The sequence below is a fragment of the Pantherophis guttatus genome, chromosome 1, assembly GCF_059756535.1.
Source record: "Pantherophis guttatus breed Tessera chromosome 1, ASM5975653v1, whole genome shotgun sequence".
Lineage (NCBI taxonomy): Eukaryota > Metazoa > Chordata > Lepidosauria > Squamata > Colubridae > Pantherophis > Pantherophis guttatus.
In genome coordinates, this window is record NC_142063.1 from 293,552,026 (window position 1) to 293,571,638 (window position 19,613).

Sequence of the window (19,613 nt, forward strand, 5' to 3'; positions counted from 1 at the left end):
TTTTTTTCTACGTCAAAATAGATATTTAAATAAAACTTGCTACTTCTATTTCTAGTTGCTAAAAAAAAAGTATCACAAGTAAATAATGAAAATGAATTGTAGTTGAATAGGGAAACTAATTTTGTCTTGCTTCATCACCTTGCTGGTAGAGTGGCACAACTGGTACGATCTAAATCACCTTAAATAAATCCAATTTGCATGCCTGTTAACTATTCCCACCAGAATAACTTCAGTATACAAATCAACAGTCCTTGGTAGTTATACCATCACTTTATTGTATTCATATTTCAATAATCATATTTTAAGAATAATTTTCTGTACATATTCTGTATATTTGCACTGTCCCTGCACACATACTATGTCCATCATGAGAACCCAGCAACTTAGGAATGTATTCAAACAGATTTTTGGTTGTTTCTGTTGTCCAGACTTTACTAATTAATTTATGCAAAATTAATATATTATAAAACATTGTTATTAAGCACATATAGGGAGAGAGAGAAACTTTCCTAATTATTTCTCACCCAGGCATTGACTAAGCTGGAGAACCAGTAGTGGAAATTTTGAGTAATTTGGAGAACCAGCAAATACCACCTCTGGCTGGCCCCAGAGTGGGGTGGGAATGTAGATTTTGTAGTATCCTTCCCCTACCATGCCCACCAAGCCACGCCCACAGAACCGGTAGTAAAAAAATTTGGATTTCCCCACTGGACTAAGCCCACACTTATTTTTAAGCCAAAGGCTGCACTGGATGCATTCAAATTCTGTCCTATACTAAAGTCATTCTAAAGGAAACAAATGAGACATGTACAGTATTTAATGGATTTTTGGAATAAAGATTTCAAAATGGTTAAGAAAAGTCCTATTAAAACATTTTAAAATTTGCAAGTCTTTTCTGCCCTAGAGAAAATGTGACCAAAAGTCCAGTATATATACAAAACACACATGCTTAGATATACTTGTGACCTCAAATACTTGCACGTACTGGCCAACTGTAAAGTTTTGCTTCTCAGCAAAAAGATGACACATCTTAATTCTGCTTGCATTGGCAATAAGAACTTGCAGGGATTTTAAGTGCAATATTCATTTTATTGATTTGCTATTTGGGACTGCATAGGACACTTAAACGAAGAGAATGTGACCTGTTGGAACTAGACTTGAAACATCCCTTGTACAACTAAATATTGCTACACAAGGAATATCCTTCTGATTTAAGCTGCTGGAATTATTTCAACATCTTAAAGATCTAAATTCTCCGCCCTGGCCCTGGACAGAAGTACTGGTAGTCCTCAACTTACAACAGTTCATTTAGTGACAGTTCAAAGTTACAACATTGAAAAAAGTGACTTATCACTATTTTTCACATGACCGTTGCAGCATCCCCATGATCAAAATTCAGACCGCTGGCAACTGACTCACATTTATGACAGTTCGTGTCCCCTAACAACTGCAATAATTCACTTAAGAACTGTGTCAAGAAAGGTTGTAAAATGGGGCAAAACTAACTTAATAAATGTCTCACTTAACAACAAATTTTGGGTTCAATTGTAAGTCAAGGACTATCTGTATTTAGCTAGATATGAATTCTTCCTTACCATATAATTCCGCTTAAGATGATATAGGATTATAGCATTAAATATGGTATATGCTAATCACTGTAGGCCAAATGCATAGCAAATCAGATATGGTTCAAGGAGCACATTTCACATTTACCAACTGGTGCCCTAGAGATGTGCTTGGGTACAGTTCCTGTTAACCCTCGTCAGTGTCGCTAATGGTAATGGAATTCTTCTCAGCATGTGAAATAAATTAAGATATGAAATAATAGGGTGCACTACTGGGTTTTTCTACCTTGGACTGGCCTCAAATCTAGTTTATTACCTGTAAAATATTCAGGAAATATATATTCAAGGTCAATTCTTTATTCCTTTGCACTTAAATCAAGGAAGTTTTTCACAAAAGGTAACATCTAAAAAAAAAAAACCCTCAGGTTTCCAGTAAAACAAGCATAAAGCACCAATAAGCAAATCCTACAATGAAAGATGTCCCTAGAAAGAAGCTTGAATTAGCTATTTCTTATTTAGACTAATTTTTATAATAAGCCCAATGTGACCTTTCAATTTTATTATGAGCTATAATAGTTCCAAAATAATTCACTTTTAAATTAAAAAAGTATAGTATTCCTAAAAACACTTCTAAAGTGACCTTCTCTTCCCAACATAACTCAATGGAAAGCCAAAGCTAAGTTGTTTTTACTAAGAAGTTCCAAAGTGGAAAGTGGAATTCTAAGCTTTACAGCTTTAGCATTTTTTTCAGGTTGAACAGATTAAACAATTATGCAGTTATTTTATCTAAAACAATAAAATATTTACATCTCACTGAAGCAAGGAACCTAAATCTAGCTGGTAAGAATCTCCTTTTAAGGCTCCAGTTTCCCAGCATTAGCTCCACGTGTTACTACTAAGATAAGAAATAATCTGATGTAGGTGGGCAAAATGCTTGTCTTCCCCTAAAATAAGTACTTTGTCTATGCAAAGAGATATCTAAATGCACTGACTTGTCAGAAAGGAATCTCTAGGGTAGAAATGCAGGAACATGCATTGTGAGGAATAAACAATAAGCACACAATAAATTAATAGAGACAATATACTGATCCTCACTTACAGTTCACATAATAGGTATGTAACGTATCTATCTACATAAAATATGTAGTATGTAATGTATCTATCTACATAAGAAACCACTGAAAATGAACTGCAATCTACTTTAATGTATCAAATCTCTTTTTATAACTTTCAATATCATTGAAGCTCCTCTGGCTCTATTTTATGTGGGGCTGCATAGAAAAATGGAATGGAATAAAACTTCCTGTGCCAAGTTGGTCTAATAAAAAATGTGGCAGAACAATAGTTCTGATGCAACAAAATATTAAGAGATTTTGTGGGAGAAATGAAAGGAGTTGAAATGGAAATATTACTTTTGCAGCCAATACTATTTTCAGCAAGAACTCAATTTTGAGAACTATAACAAGCTAATATTTCATTTCCCCCTTTATTTTTTTTTCTGATAGTAATAAAGTATTGATTTTATGGGAAATTATCTTTTTTAATTAAAAAGATGTTGCATAGCATATACAGTATCTACATGTACTACTGTATGTACCACTATATATACTTCAGCCAACTTTACATGTGCTCTTGTTCTGTTTTAAATAAAAGAAATATAGTGAATTAGACTTTTGCGTATCATGCTTTATGCATAAAAGCCTCTTACTCTAAGCGTAAGACTTTCTGAAGATCAGGAACCAGGGCAAGACAAACTGTCCGTACTTCCAGAATTCTTACTGCTAGCAAAACCCAATCTAGTTTTATTAACAGGCATAAAAAGTCATCCTTTGATGGAGTACAAGATAAACCTCCAGAGGATTCATGATTAAGGAATTAAAGCAGTCCTGATTTACTCCACTGATCAAGTCTCAACTCTCTATAGGATGGCTTCTTGGTCACACTAATGCTATCCAATCTAGGAGGAGAAGAAAAGAGAACTTGTTTGCCATTATTTATGGGGTTATTATGGGGTCATTATGGGATTATTCAATAATGGAATTATAACTATACCATGAGTTCTCTTTTCCTTGGGTCATTTTCCCCAAGTTTACATGAGCAATGCCAAATAAACTATTGTGATTACAGAATGGGCAGATGGGACTGAGCGTGTGACATGGTTTCACACTTTATACACATAATGTGATTTATTTGAATTTTGGCATAGTATATTATGTGAACCCAGTTTAAGGCCACATTAATCTTTGTGAGCTGTGAAACATTTAGAACTTTGAGAACAGTTTACAGACGTTCCCACAAATGGTTGCAATGAGGGATACAAGCAGTCATTTAACAGAAGGCTAACTGGCAAGATTGTGTCCCATCACTATAAAAACCTACAGAGTAGTGCTTTGCATCATTTTACTTCTCGTTTTGTTTTTAATTGAAAGGATATTGAAAGGATATAAAATGCAATATGAGGTTGCTAAGCATGTTGAACCCATAAATATCAATCATGATTTGTGACTTAATTAATAACATGAATCCAGCCAATTATTCAGCAAATCATAGTTACATGAAATCTGGCTATGAATGATATGGGAACATAGCCAGAGATTAAGATACCTTCATTTAGAGTACCTGGAAGGTAAACTAATCTATGTCAGCATCAAGCCTCCCAGTGGAACAAGCAAAGGATCAGTAAAACAGTTCTGCTGTTTGCAATTTGCTTCTTGCTGATTTTACTGTGGAAACCAGGAATGTCAAAAGTTCCACGATAGCCCATGGTTAGCTGTTATTGTATAAGAGATTTGAACAGCCCACTTTTAGTGGTGTAGTTGTAGAAACCACAACTCCCTATACTCTGCTCTCCTTTCAGACAGTTCCTGTACTTGAATTGTATTTCTCTCAAAGAGTGCTTTTTCAATGTTAAAAAAATACCCTGTATTATTATTACTGTGCAATTATATAAAGTGGACTTTAAACTTCTCAATACCAATGCTCTCTCAAGACAGATTCTCCATTTTACCTTAAGGTAATGCAATCAATCTACCTTCTACACAAAGTAAAAAATTAATATATGAAAAATATGAAGAGGAAGGTCATCAATAATAATTCTATGCTCCAAACGATCTGGGTGAACACAGCTCTGAATACGTGCAAGTCAGTTCAGGCTGCATAGATTCTGATACCTGCAGCATTAATAGTCTGAAGAACCAGCTGCAAAGTTCCAGGGGAAACTAGCAAAACTGTTTTTTTTTTAGTGTTTCCTGTGAAATAGGTATGGAATTAAGAGTAAAATTCACAAGGTTTTATCCACTGAAAATTGGCCTGCTGCCCGTGGAAGCTCTTAAACAGGATCACCATTATTCTTAGATATATAACTGATGAGCTGCAAGGGTGTCCATGAAAGGTTGCATGAGATAATCTGTTGAGAAGTAGAAGATCAGGCCAAAGGTGATGGAGATGGGAAGAGCAGGTAGTGCCTTCTTAAAGACTGCAAGCAATAGAAGAGTTAAGCAAAGACCCTAAGGGAAAGAAAAGGAACATGATCAGCAGGACTATACTTAGCTAGAATATTTTTTGTACAGATAAATGTAAAAAATATTAAAATCCTGTGATACAGAAACAAGAAATGAATGAGAAATTATTTCATCTGAAGATGAAATAATTTCTCATTCATGCCTTTGCTATTAACTCTGCTGGATTCCTGCAAATTGGTCTACATGGCCGGCTACCCCATGAAGATGATCCAAAGTCTACAGCTGGCACAAATTGTAGTTGCTGGATTGCTGATCTGAAGAAATGGGTTTAACAAAACAAAATGGGTTTAATTCCTCCTCCTGTTATAGCAGCTGCACTGGTTGCAATTCAAGGTGCTGTTTATTAGCTACAGGATCTTTTGGATTGGGTCCATGTTACCCTGAAACTGTTTACTAAATCTCCCCTGGTATGCGTTAGCAAGAAGATAGTTTTGGAAAGTTTCCACCTTCTCAGAAGATGAAGAAAACAGGGGGTTGGAGAATGGCCTTTTCAACTGCAGCACTTTATATATATATAAATATATATATAAAAATATTGTTCCCTGAGACTAGGATGGTCCCTACCATATTAGCTTACTAGGTGTGAGAAAAATAAAATACCATATTTTTCGGACTATAAGACATGCTTTTTTGTCTCCCAAAAGAGGGCGAAAATGTCTGTGTGTCTTATAGACTGAATATTGGCAAAGCCCCGCCCACCCACCAGCCATTTTTTTGGGCCTCCACATGCCCTGTTTTCTGGACTTTTTTCAGCCTTTTTCAGGCCTTTTTTTGGCCCATTTTCAAGGCTTTTTTTTGGCCTGTTTTGGGGGCTTTTTTTGGCCCATTTTCGGGGATTTTTTCGGTATGTTTTTGAGGCTTTTATCGGCCCTTTTTTAAAAAAACAGCCCCCCAAAAGCCTCGAAAGCAGCTCCAAAAAAGCCTCGAAAGCGGCCCCCAAAAAGCCTCGAAAACAGACCCAAAAAGCCTCGAAAATGGGCTGAAAAAAGCCCCAGATACAGGCCGAAAAAAGATTGAAAAAGGCCCGAAAAAAGGTAGGCCAAAAACTTTTTTTGGTTGTTTTCCTCTTCTAAATTTAGGTGCGTCTTATAGTCTGAAAAATACGGTAAGGATTTGCTCCACTGTGTTATTAATGTTGTACCCTACTTCAGTCCCCTAAATATGCTTTAGCTGCCTAGAGGTAAACTTATTAACTCGAATTAGAATATGGATGCCGAAATTTTTCTAGCTTTGCTTAAGAGTACAACTGAGTATATATTTGTAGAGCCGAGGTGGCGCAGTGGTAAGAGTGCAGTACTGCAGGTTACTTCAGCTGACTGCTATCTGCAGTTCAAATCTTGCCGGCTCAAGGTTGACTCAGCCTTCCATCCTTACAAGGTGGATAAAATGAGGACCCAGATTGTTGGGGGTAATATGCTGACTCTGTAAACTGCTTAGAGAGGGCTGTAAAAGCACTATGAAGCGGTATATAAGTCTAAGTGCTATTGCTATATTCCTGAACTATACATTCTTCTATTCTTGCTTCTGTTGGGGCATTTTTAATATCTGGTATTTAATGTTTATTTAAATAAACATTTAAACCAGTGTTAAATGTGCATTTAAACAATGGCTGGCTGGGAAATTTGGGAAGTAGAGATCCACATATCTTAAAATTGCTAAGGTTTAGAAACACTTACTTAAATAGTGAAAAAAGAAAATAACATTTAGGTTGTCATCACCTTTCAGATCTTAATAATAGAAGCTAAACAGAATGTCATATCACCCTAAAGATTCAAACTGATCCTGTTAAAAAACCCACTTATTATCATTTGTGTAAGCCCTCTCAATCAAGTGTTCAAATGTCTAGGACCCAGCGCTGATAATCCATGCTGCTAACCTTGTTTTATAGTATGTCAAACGACGAAGAATAGGTATTTAAATAATTTCTGTCTTTTCTCCCATGCAAAAAAATAATCCCAGAACAGGTCACAATTCTGAGATAATTCTTATCCTCAGGTTTGCACTCAAAAGGAAGCACAATAGGGAAAGAAGCCGAAAGTACAATGGTACCGACTTACTGTATTTTTTTTCACTTACTATGAGGATGGCTACAAAACAAGCCAATGTTGTATTCCAGTCTCCACTAGCAGTGGCAGCTGCTTTGCCGACAAGCACGCTATAGAATATAAAGTCTCCTAGACCCAGCTTGACTCCTCCTATTAGAAGTAAAAATAATTCTATCAGATAGCTGCATCTCTGGTCCAACACATAATTTAAGTTAGGTTTAGCAAACATGACATTTATGAACATCACGGGGCTCTCAGAAACTTTCCTTTGTATACCAAATTTTCTGACTTTTAAAAATAATAACTTTTTTATTTTTATAGGTGCTGATTACCTCCTGTAAAGATCTACATGGCGTAGGATCAGGCTATTTGTGGGACCACCTGTCCCCCATTGTTTCTTCCCACCCACCAAGTCTAGCAGAAGGGGCATGCTTTGTGTTTCCTCCATCAAATAATGCCATTTTCTTGGGCCCTGGAGACATGTTTTCTCTGTGCTGCCCCCAGCTTGTAGAAAACCATCACCAAGACTCTGAAGACCCCAACATTTTTAGTCTTTCCATAAGGCTCTGAAGTCCTGGCTGTTCCTCCAGAATTTTGTCCAGGAAGTTGAACAATATCAGTGGGGTTCTCGGTGCTCTCTGAGCTTAGTTATTTTTCTTGCAGATATTTCATTATCCAGCCAGGTAACATAATCAGTGCTAAAAGTGAGTGGTATTGGATCTCTGTTGGGAAACTGTGATCATCATTCTAGACCAAGCTAAGTCCAAAAACATTAGAGAAGTCTGGAACTTAGACAAATCAGCCATCAACAAGCACAAACAACATCTTCATTCAAAAGAGACAAACAAAAAGCTAAAAAGGAAACAAAAAGGTCAAAACACCTCCTTGTCAGTAATCAACACCCAGATAAGGAAAGACTAACACCAAGATTAATACTAGACCAACAATCAAGTAGTAAACAATTCCCTAATCAAGGAACCATTCAGACAATCACACAGTAAACTAATCAAGGAATCACCAAGAACACTCCCACCAACACTGACTTGTAACACAGAGCAAACCATACTCCCTTGTAGCCAGTAGTGGGTTGCCCCCAGTTCGCACCGGTTCTATAGAACCGGTAGTAAAACCGGCGGGAGGCTCCGCCCACTGACCCTGATGTCACTAAAACACTTCTGCAATCTCTTATTTTAAAGGATTAATGATAGTGAATTTTTAATTTGCTTAAGTGACAACAGCTTACTTTCTTCCTCCTCCTGGCTTTCCTCAAAGTTGCGGGCAATTTGACCAAGTTGTTGGCCAGTTTGATCAATAGTTGAGTTTCTCATTTCTGGAACTTCAGGCTCAGCATATGAAGAATTGTCATGGGTCTCTGCTTCTTCAGCCAATTTGATGCATAACAATGAGAAAAAGACAAGCCCAAACAAGAAAAATCAATGTATTACAGTAAAATTTAAGAAAAAAAATGTTAGAATAAAAGTTCCCTCTGTTGTAACAAGACTGTGCAATAATACTGATTTACCCCAGTTGTCATGGAGAAGATGACTGATTTGTTCTCTGTTGTCACAGAGCTAGGGTGTAGAATTTATAGTTTTCCTAATGTTGTTTACAAGGTTCATAAATTCATATGACTAGTCATGCTGGATCTGAATCTTACAATCAATCTACTCTCACATTTAAAAAAAATCTTTTTTCTGTGCATAAATTGTCAAAGGATTCAGAACCATTCTTCAGTCAGTAATTGAATTAACTCTTTCAATGCAGAGATTTCTAATGCAGTTCCCATACAAGTCTCATGGAAACTTCCCTTTATAATAGCTTGCAATAAGTAAGAAATCCAGTGAATATAATGCATTGCAGATTCCATTTAAATTCTATTTAACAACAAAAGAATGATCCTTGTTGTATCAAGTGTATAAATTACCTGGATCCCGTATCTCCTGAGAAGACCTTCTTTGTGCATTGTCTGGCTTTGCCATTCCTATTGTCCACATCATAGCAGCTGAAAGAAAGAGCAAACAATATACAATTTATGAAACAAGACTGATGGATTGATCAAAGTTAAAAAGTACAGTATAATCAAAAGCCCACCCTACATTTCTCAATTGTCATATATTAAGAAAATGTGTCAATGCTATAGATACTTGTATTTGCCTATCAGTACACAGCTTAACAGTATTCCCAAAAATATTTTTTTTCAAAAGGCAACTGGATTTTCTTGATTTTTTTATTTGAAATGTTAAGCTTCTCATCCTAGAAGCTTCTTCAATTCAGTTCACTTCTTCAGAACTAAAGAAACTTCTTGATGAGAAAGGAAACATTTTCAAAGAAAAAAAAAAAACCCCAAGAAAGTAGTTGCCTTTTGAAAAAAAGCATATTTGGGACAACCATGAACTGGATGATTGGGAATCTCCATAGATGCTTAACAATACTATTAACTTGCAGATAAGGTCTATGTTATTTTCATTTAAATTATTTCATAATTTGTTTTATAGGCAAAAGCAAGGAACAAAAAGATGGGAGAAGTACACAAATTCACACAAACAAATATTTTGGACTTAAAAAACCCTTCAGACCCAGGAGGCAAAATCAGGTTACTCTCCCTTTTGGACAGCCAAATCAGATATGACTCCAGATATCCAATTAATCTGATTCCCAGTGGCCTTGGAGTACAGTAATATCAAAATGAAAGAATGGCTGTCCTAATCATGCTGAATTTGTCTTTGTCTTTTTTAAACATAGAGCAAATTAGATTTTATCCACACAATTTCTTCCCACTGGCCTTACAAGATTCTTCAGCAGCTTCATTACAGTAGGCAATTTAGGAGACCAGGAAAACTAAAAGGAGCTGCAATTAACAGGGCTTATTACAAATTTATTTTCAGCAGGGAGTAACAGTACATCTATAATTCAATATACCACTGTCATTTCTAGTGGTAGCAGGAGCCCGAACCAAAACAGTGATTCCTGTTTCCTTCCTAAATTTAAAAATTTATTAGAGAAAATTTGTAACTTATCAAAAGAAATCTGGAACCTGGGCATCAGGCTCATACTTGCAAACACCTAACTTTGTAGGCCAGAAACTTTCTTCTTAAAAAAATGCTGAGATAATCAGAAAGTTTAATTTTATATCTATTTCCACGATCTGGGAATATCCAACAATATCTCTGTACAGGAGAGAATCAACAGAGAATTTCAATTTTCCTTCGTTTTCATTCTGAGATAATATTTTCAATTAACAAGGCACCACTAGTTGCTACAACAGGGGTAATTCTATAAAGGCCAGTCACACAAAAGAAGCCTGTATTTTACTCACAGGAATAAATAAGTGCAGGAAATATTGGCTCATTTCTCTCTTGTGCTGTTTCCACCAACATTCGGAGAGGTCCCTTTGGACACAAAACTGCTATCAAGTCTGTGGACAGAAAAAAAAATATCAATTTAATTCCAAGTAGCATTCTCAACATCTAATTTTCCTGCCGATACATGGCAGGGAATTCTTTCACACTTCTCTCAAAAGGCACTTATGGCTTTACTAAATCATAATAATAGCAGTAAAATAGAGTACAATATACAAAGAAAGCATTCTGAATTTTGGAGAGCTTCCTTTTTGAAATGAGGAGATAAACGCAATTTCAGAACCAGGGAAAGAGGAATTCAGGGAATAAAACACGCATATAATATAAGCAATTCCAGGGAAATAAAACCACCGAACTTTATATGGCACACAGAATCTAATCCTTCTTGACAAATGCAGTCCAACCTTACCATTAGGCAAAGCAAGTTAACAGACTTATGAATTAATTTTGATATCACTGAAAAGATGGCAAACAATCTCTTACTTCATTTATATCCAGCTGCAAATTCTTCTCAGTCTCTTAATTACCCCTCCTTTGCAATGAAAATATTGTGAAGAAATGTAGCCAATATAATAATTGAAAGAGCAAAAGGGACAATTGGAAAGAAACTAGAATTGAAGAAATATTTAAGTAAAAACATATTCTTAGACTGCGCAGGATTAGTTTTGAGAAACATTTTTTGTATACAGGTAATCCTCAACCACAATTGAATCCAAAAATTATGTTACTGAGACATTTGTTAAGTGAGTTTTGCCCCTTTTCATGACCTTTCTTGCCACAGTTAAGTGAATCACTGCAGCTGATAAATTACTAATCTGGTTGCTAAGTGATTTGGGCTTCCCCATTGACTTTGCTTGCCAAAAGGCTGCAAAAGGTGATCAGAAGACATTGGGACACAGCAATGGTCATAGGTGTGAACCAGATGCCAAGCACCTGAATTTTGATCATATGACCATGGGGATGCTACAAAAATTATAACTGAAAAATTACCATAAGTCAGTTTTTTCAGTGCAGTTGTAACTTTGAACTGTCACTAAATGAACTGTTGTAAGTTGACAACCATCTATAACCATGATGGGGAACCTATGGCACATGTGCCACAGGTGGCACGCAGAGCCATATCTTCTGACACGCAAGCCTTGCCCTAGCTCAGCTCCAGTGCGCTGGCCAGCTGATTTTCGGCTGGCCCCGCCCATATCTCCCCTCCCAGGGGTCTCCACACGGCCTATTTTGGATGCCAGTAAGTACAGGGCTCGCGCGGAGGCTCTGGGAGGCCATTTCCGGCCTCCGGGGGAGGGGGATGAGGGAGGCGGTTTTCGCCCTCCCCAGCCTCCAGGAAAGTTTCTGAAACCTGGGGAGGGCGAAAAAAGGTCCTAGCAGGCCCACCGGAAGTCAGGAAACGGGCCATTTCTGGCCTCCAGGGGGCCTCCAGGGGGAGTGGGAGGCCGTTTTCGCCCTCCCCAGACTCCAGGAAAGCTTCTGGAACCTGGGGAGGGCAAAAACCGGGCCTACCGGAAGTCAGGAAATGGACTGTTTCCGGCCTCTGGGGGGGTGGGTGAGGCTGTTTTCACCCTCTGGAGGCTTCAGTTAGGCCCGCTAGGCCCAAAACAGGGTGTGAAGAGGCTCATGCGCGCATGCGCATGGGAACGTGGGGGGGCATGTGCACCTATGCGGGGGGGGACAGGGCACAGGGAGGCATTGAATCATGGGTGTGGGCACATCCTCCTCCGTGTTTCCCTCTGCTTTTGGCACGCAACGGCAAAAAGGTTAGCCATCTCTGATCTATAGTACTTAAAACTGGCCAGTCTCTTAGCATGTATTTTAGAACAATTATTGGATTTTTTTAAAAAATCCCTTTAAAGATTTGCTTTGATTGTTGTTTCAATGCAGCCGACTGGGAGCCACATTCCAATGTCATAATGAATAATGATTATAATCAGTTACCACAGTTTGCTCTCCTTGGCTCTACACGGGGCTCCACAGAACAGTTAGAATACTTCTCCCATTTTTGACAATCTATGGCTTGTCAGGTTTGGAAAGCATTAGCGGCTATTATCAGAGTGGAGCTTGCAATCAGATTAGAGTAATACGCAAACTCAGCCTGGAGAAGACCATAATAAATCAAGGTTTACTGCAATATTTGAATGCAACTTTCTGAATACAGGTTTCAAAGCAGAAATAATCTCTCTGAGGTGAAATGCAAAGATTTAATATTTATCATTATTTATGATTTCTAGGATGCAGCATTAACTTGGTTTAGTCTCCTCACAAAAGACACACTCAGTTTGCAGAGGAGGATCACCTTACAAATCGTTCTGTTGTAGACATACCATAAACAGAGATGCCTCCCAGGATGACCCAAGCTGACCACTCTGGCAAGTACTTAATGAAAACTAAAGCCATCAAGGCACTGATCATAATGAGATAGGCTTGCTGAAGTTTCAAAGGCCCCTTCCAGTGGATGCAAATCATCCCAACTGCTCCAAAATTCCAGATGACAAAGAACAGGGTAGGGTAATCCATAGCCACGTTGTAGGTCTTGAGTACTTCGCTGTCAGACAAAAAACAACAACCAAAAAGTAATTCGCTGCCATGATGTAGTAACTTGTTAACTAACACAAGGTCATCCTGCACTATATAGGAGAGAGGAAGAACAGGGAAGTTGCAGATATATGATCAAAATCATGTGCTGTATAACTGAGCTTCCAAGGCTCATGGGATCAAAATAGGATCAAAATACCTGATCCCATGTCACATTACAATATGTGACCATCTAGCCAAGCAGATACTAATCTAATCACAGCTCTTTGGAATCAGCATAATTTTGTCCCAGTAAGTTATTATGTGATGTCAAAGAGAAGAAAACAACCACATTAGAGATGTTCTACAACTACTTAACTAATAAGCCATCGTCCCCACTACAGATCCCTCGGAAGTGGGTGGGAAAGCTGATATTTTAATTCAGAATACAAAATACAAATGGACCAACTAGATTAGGAAGGGGATATTACACAATAACTAACTCAACCTAATTTTAAAAGCTAACAAATAGAAGCAAGAGCCATCTAGTCTTGTCTATCATAAATATATTTCAAATGCTATCTGAAATTTTGCTAACACAGTCAACCTAAATTTCACACAATTATACAAATACCATTTAATGACCTGGCATAGTTACTAAGCAGTGACTGCTTTCTCAGACTATAGGAAATATGAGAATGAAAGCAAAGCTCCAACAGACTATTCCCCTTCTTTAACCATATAAAGACGCTCATTATTTAAGAATGAACATTCATTTTGAAGGAACTTGCTTTTTTCCTCTTCCCTGCTCATGCTATTCTCTTTTTGTGTCATGTTGTTTCATCTTTTTTTGCTGATCATATATGTTTTCCTGTTATTTTTCAAAAATCTGAAGGAAAAACCCTTGTAAATCATTTAGCAATCCCTCATTAGGATCTACACTAACCTGTGTCTATCCTTGTTTAAAGGAATACTAAGTGATTTAGGATTCACAGTTCTCACTTACCCAAGATAGATGTAAGTGAAGAGAAACAAAAGCATCAGCGATGAGAGAATCAGCCACCCATGAATGAACTGCAAAAGATGACAATATGCTATTTAGGTATCTTTCTTGCACATTCCAAAGATGACTCCATTGACCTGGTTTTGCTTATAAGTCTCTCTTCAATTCACTTCCTAGGCAAGGGAGCCTTCCCAGCACATGCTAGCATACCTGGAGAGAGGGGGGAGGGCTTCCTTAGGAAGACAAAGATGAGTTAAGAGGACCTCTAACTCTAAATGAAAGTCAAAAAATTCATAGGAAGTTAGAAAAAAAAAGTTTTCACTGTAAAATGCCAAGAGTTTTTCAGGGAAAAATTACTTCCAAGGGACTATGTAATTTCTGTGCAGCTCTGACAAGAGTAAAAAGCTTGATTTCCGCTTCATTTATTTTGCTACCTAATTGATCTTTAAAGTTTTCAGTGGTGTCAAACTCAAGGCTCGCGGGCCAGATCCAACCCAAGGGGTCATTAAATCTGGCCCACGGGGCTGGCCTGCAAATAGCAAAGGATTGGCCTGCAGTGTCTCTGGCAGCCAAAATGGGGCGTGGGGTGGCCGTGCACAGCCCACCCCCGGGCGCCCAATTTGGCCGGCAGGGTGGTGCAGAAGCTGCCAGGCTGAAAACAAGGTGTGGGGGGCCATGTGCATTCCCCGGTGCCCCACTTTGGCTGGCAGGGTGCTGCAGGAGGCATCTGTCCTGTCTCCCACCACCACCAGCCCGCGGAGAACTACAATGCTGATCCGGCCCTTGAAGAAATCCAGTTTGTCACCTGTGATATAGAACATATAGAGGAGAGGAACCCCTTTAATGTGTAAAGATAACTCTATAGAAAGATCTTAATTCTTTACCAACAGTTTGAACAATTTAAAATATTGAAAAATAACATTGAGGTCTTCTAAATCCTGCAAAATTCTTTAAAATATTACTTTTCTGCAATCAACGTTTTTTAAAAGGTGTGATAACACTTCTAAATGTTTCCAATCCATGCAAAAATGCAGACAAATTGCCTAAAATGACGTTGCAAAGGTATACCATAAGAATCACTGAGGATCATGCCTAAAGAATGCTGATCGCCATGGAATGAAAGTATCTGACAGAATTAATTAAAAAGCTTTTATAATTTGAGGCCCTTGACTAACATATTCAAAGCCTTGCCTTATAGCAACGATATTTGTACAGCAAAACCAAAAAGATGGTCATCACTAGAATAACACTGATCATGATGATGGTATTCAACACAGAGCTCAGTAGACGCTGGCCCACATAGGGGGTATCTTCACTGAAGGGGGTATAAATCCTGAAAGAAAAGGCAAAGTATCTTAATAGAAGAAGCTGACTGACTACCAAGACAAAACCCAATCCCTCCAAAATATATGTATTACAAAATGCCAATCTTTAGCTGAAACACAGAGGCAATAGAAACAAGACATTTATAAATCAGGCAAGGTAGCTTTTGAATTTACCGTATCTTTAGCTACAGTACCATCCCCCAATCAAGGTATGCTGGATTTCCACTCATTAATTTTTATCCAGGGTGGCCAAAGGGATTTGAACACCAAAACATCTGAATGATTCCAGATTGGAAAAAATTAAGCAACTTATTATGCAGAGATTATGGAAATATCATTGAAGTACAGGGATTTTCAACTTGTGAAATCCAGTAGTGTTTGTATTTATATATATCTGATTTCATGTGGACTTACAACAACACAGCACACATTAAAAAAAAATTAAGACTCCTGGATGTCTCCATGCTTTACCACAAATTTACTATTTCTGCTTAGGAATTATGGGAGTTTGCAATCCAATGCCCCCCCCCCCCGGAAGAAGCTAAATAGAAAATAATCTTAATGTAACTAATGCATTCATTGTCTATGGAGATTCTCCGTCATCCAGGTCATAGTTGTCTCGTAAGTGCTTTTTCAAGAGGCGACTGGACTTTGTTTTTCTTTGAAGATGGTTCGCTTCTCATCCAAGAAGCTTCTGCTTCCTCAGAGCTGAAGAAGCTTTTTGGATGAGAAGTGAAATGTCTTCAAAGAAAAACAAAGAAAGTCCAGTTGCCTCTTGAAAAAGCACTTTTGGGACAATGCATTCATTGTTTTTAGAGTCTGTGAGGAATCACTTACAGTTGCCCATTCTTCTCAGTGTAGAAACGGACTGACTTAATGGTTGCAACAACTACCACCATGCACAGTGTTACAGGCACAAACAGCATGATCACATGCTTTGCTCCATATTTTAAGGTCAACTCTTCTTCTTCATTATCCAGCACAATATGTCCTTTTGCTGCTCTTTCTGGATCAGGCCCATGTCCCTCCACTTTATTAGAGCTGCTAGTGCTGCCAGTACGTCTATTCTGCAATAACAATAAACAGAAACAGTTAGCAACCATTGTATAGATCTACTTTCCCAATATAGTTCTTTCTGGACTGCTTAATGCCTTCAAAAGGCATCTTGCCAAAAGGGTCATTTCAGACATCTAGAAACAGAGAAGACAAAAACATTGTAGGAAACTGAGGAATAAAAGAAAATTATTCAGAAAGTTGCTGTTTTCAGAGGTTAAGGAACATGTCCAGCAACCGTAATGCCTCAGCTGACATAATGTGACAGAAGGCCGCACAAAATAATCCAGTTCAATACTACCTATTTTCCCCCATCCTTTATCCCCACGATCAAATTCTGAAAATACAATATGGACCCTCACAATTACATGATTGTCCTTACTAACTGCTAAAATCTGCCAACTTCTGTCATGAATTGTAAAAACAAGAGCCTATAGTAATTATATAGAATCTATATAGATATAGAGTCTATATATAGAATCTATATATAGAATCTATAGAGTCTATAGCTAGTTAATCTAAGGCAGGACTAGAACTCATGGACTCTTAACCATGAGTTCCAGTCCTGCCTTAGGCACAAAGCCAGCTTGGTGGCCTTGGGCCAGCCACTTTCTGTCAGCCATGGAAGGAGACAATGGCAAATCACATCTGAAAAACCTTGAGAAGAAAATTGAAGGAAAATTTACAAGAAAAGTCCAGGCAGTCTCAAACAAATCAGGCACAATTAAATGAAAGGAAAAAAAAGAGAACACAATTGATGGCACACAGATATACTTCCTCAGTGAGAGCATATCTTTACTTGTGCAGTCTTACCATGTGAGGTTATGGTAGGAGGGAGGGTTTTTGATTTATCAGCCACTAGCTGACTTTAAAAATTAATGTGAAATCCTGGTGTGAGAAGGTGGCTCAGGCTCAAATACTTTAACACAGCCAGCCCAATGCTTTGGATGTCAACTCCATACCCCCAACCAGGATGGGTAATAGTCCTACTTGGTTAGTACATAGTCCAATATATCTGTGATGGGGGAAGAGTGGGAAAACTATCCTAATGTACTTGAATATCTAAAACTGCCAGTCTAGCCCTTTGAAAGATACAAAAGAAGGACTCCCAGAAATGACCTCACACAGAGAACAGGATCACCATTATATACTATAACTGGATGCTATTCAAACAAAGGAGCAGATTTGTTTTCTGTTAGTGCGTGGAAGACAAATCTGATTCTAACTAAATTTAGATGTTTCCTGATAGTACGGTTCAGCATTAGAACTGCCTTGGGATATAGTGAGTTTTCTTTTGCTTGATCTATTTAAGTAGAGGTTGAATAGCCATCAGTCAAGGACATTGTAATAGGTACTGCATTGCGCAGGAAGTAATGTACATTAGGGACTTTTTTCAGGGCCCAGACAAAACCTGATTTCATATAAATGCAATTAAACTAATTTTTATTCATTAAATACAATGAATTTGTATTTACTGAGGGAAATATCTCATATGGTATGTATTAATGATAATGTATTAATGATTTTAGATTCTTTCCATCCTAAAGATTATTGAGCAACAACTTTTGGAAACAATATAGCCCTAAAGTGACTAAGTGACTTCTATAATCCCTGCCAATTCCAAGCAAAGCTGCACATTCTTTTCCAAAGACTCCTACCCTGTGGGAAAGCGTTTCTATAGCTTCAGGTGCTTGTGCTCCATCATGATATGAAGGCAGAAGGGGGCTTTCAGATGACATCAATGATGTCCTTTCATTGCAAGGTTCCTCTTCACTGTCAGAATTGTTCATGAAGGCGATCATGCTTCCTTCTTCATGGAGAATCTTAATCACACTTCAGACACTGCAGAAATAAGTAATGTAGTAGTATAAATGTAATGTAATGTAAAAGCAAAACAAAATAATTACAAAATTAATGTAATGTAAAAGCAAAACAGAATAATTACAAAATTAAAGACCCTTTAACAAGATAGCTTCCAAAACTGATTATTTTTTTTCTGAAATAACCAGTATTCCAGAACTATTAAAAAATATTTCACCTTTATTTAAAGTTGCTTTTTTTTTTGATGCTATGGCGTGTATTTTTTTTATAAAATTTATTGGAATTTAATTTTTAAAGGGCTAATACTGTTTTTCTAGGGCGCTCAAACCAATTCCTTCTAGCTGATTTAGGTTACATTTTGGGTAATCCCAGTCACTTATTTAATTGTCACTAAATTTGAAGAGCATCCATGTCAGCTTTGGAAGCCATCTTAGCACCAGAAGCTTCCACGCTGCCAACTTCTTGCACTTGGGAAAGTAGGAGGGGGGATTCAGGAGAGTGATTGTAGTTAGACATAATAGCATTCTTCCCTTCGGTCATGATGTTTATGCATCTGGAGGAGGAGTGGTTGCAGAGATGGCTCAAGTTGGGATGGATGATGATTGGGCCATGTGACAACCTGATGGGTGCAGGGGCTGGATTGGGATTTTGATTTACTGAGGAAAAACCTGGAACTCTCAGATTCGGGTTTTCCCAGATGTGCCAGTATACCTACTCTAACTTTGAGAAATGCTTGCCTCAGAGTTTTTAATTGGAATGGGTCTTTCTGGAACGCTGACAATCAGGTTGGGAAAGGCTACTGTTGTATACCAATTCTACCCAACAGAGAAACAGGTTTAAATCAGGGGTGAAATCTAAAATTTGTTACTGCTGGTTCTGTGGGCGTGACTTGGTGGGGGGTAATGTGACTGGGTGGGCGTGGCCAACTTTTTTTAAAAAAAAACTTTTAAAAGCATTTTTTCTTCGGCCAAAGAGATTGCAGAAAAAAATGCTTTTAAAAGCCTCTGACGATCAGGCAACTCAGCTGGGATCGTCAGAGGCTTTTAAAGGCATTTTTTTTCCCTACAACCTCTTCAACCAAACTTCAGGCAACTCAGCTGGGATCATCAGAGGCATCTTCGGCTGAAGAGGTAGAAAAAATGCTTTTAAAAGTAAAAAAACCAGCCTCTGATGATCGCGCGGCTCAGCTAGGCATGGGGGGGGGGCGCACAGGGATTTTTGTTACCGGTTCTCCGAACTACCCGCTGCCATCGCTACCGGATCAGGTGATCCGGTCCGAACTGGGAGCATTTCACCCCTGGTTTAAATGCCGTATGTTACTAATAACAGATTTTTATCATCTAGTCGTCTAGTCACAGTCTCCCCCACAAAAGTGAAAGATGCAACGTATTTTTTTTGTCT

General features: G+C 38.0%; 1 protein-coding gene across 16 annotated transcripts in view; it reads right to left on the reverse strand.

Annotated features, from left to right (window-relative positions):
- Positions 1-243: 243 nt before the first annotated feature.
- Positions 244-19,613, reverse strand: part of PSEN2 (presenilin 2) — a 56,220-nt gene continuing 36,850 nt past the window's right edge. For 7 of the 16 annotated variants that reach the window (XM_034427946.3, XM_087883133.1, XM_034427944.3 and 4 more), the window contains 10 exons: positions 18,050-18,233; positions 16,176-16,405; positions 15,205-15,346; positions 14,017-14,084; positions 12,821-13,041; positions 10,448-10,546; positions 9,056-9,133; positions 8,375-8,509; positions 7,163-7,281; positions 244-5,071 (listed from right to left, as the gene is read on the reverse strand). In XM_034427946.3, the coding sequence (XP_034283837.1) occupies positions 4,916-5,071; positions 7,163-7,281; positions 8,375-8,509; positions 9,056-9,133; positions 10,448-10,546; positions 12,821-13,041; positions 14,017-14,084; positions 15,205-15,346; positions 16,176-16,405; positions 18,050-18,193 (1,392 nt within the window). In that variant the 5' untranslated portion in view covers positions 18,194-18,233 and the 3' untranslated portion in view covers positions 244-4,915. The remainder of the gene's footprint in view (positions 5,072-7,162; positions 7,282-8,374; positions 8,510-9,055; positions 9,134-10,447; positions 10,547-12,820; positions 13,042-14,016; positions 14,085-15,204; positions 15,347-16,175; positions 16,406-18,049; positions 18,234-19,613) is intronic. The other 9 variants (XM_087883139.1, XM_087883135.1, XM_034427947.3 and 6 more) reach the window with 2 other exon arrangements.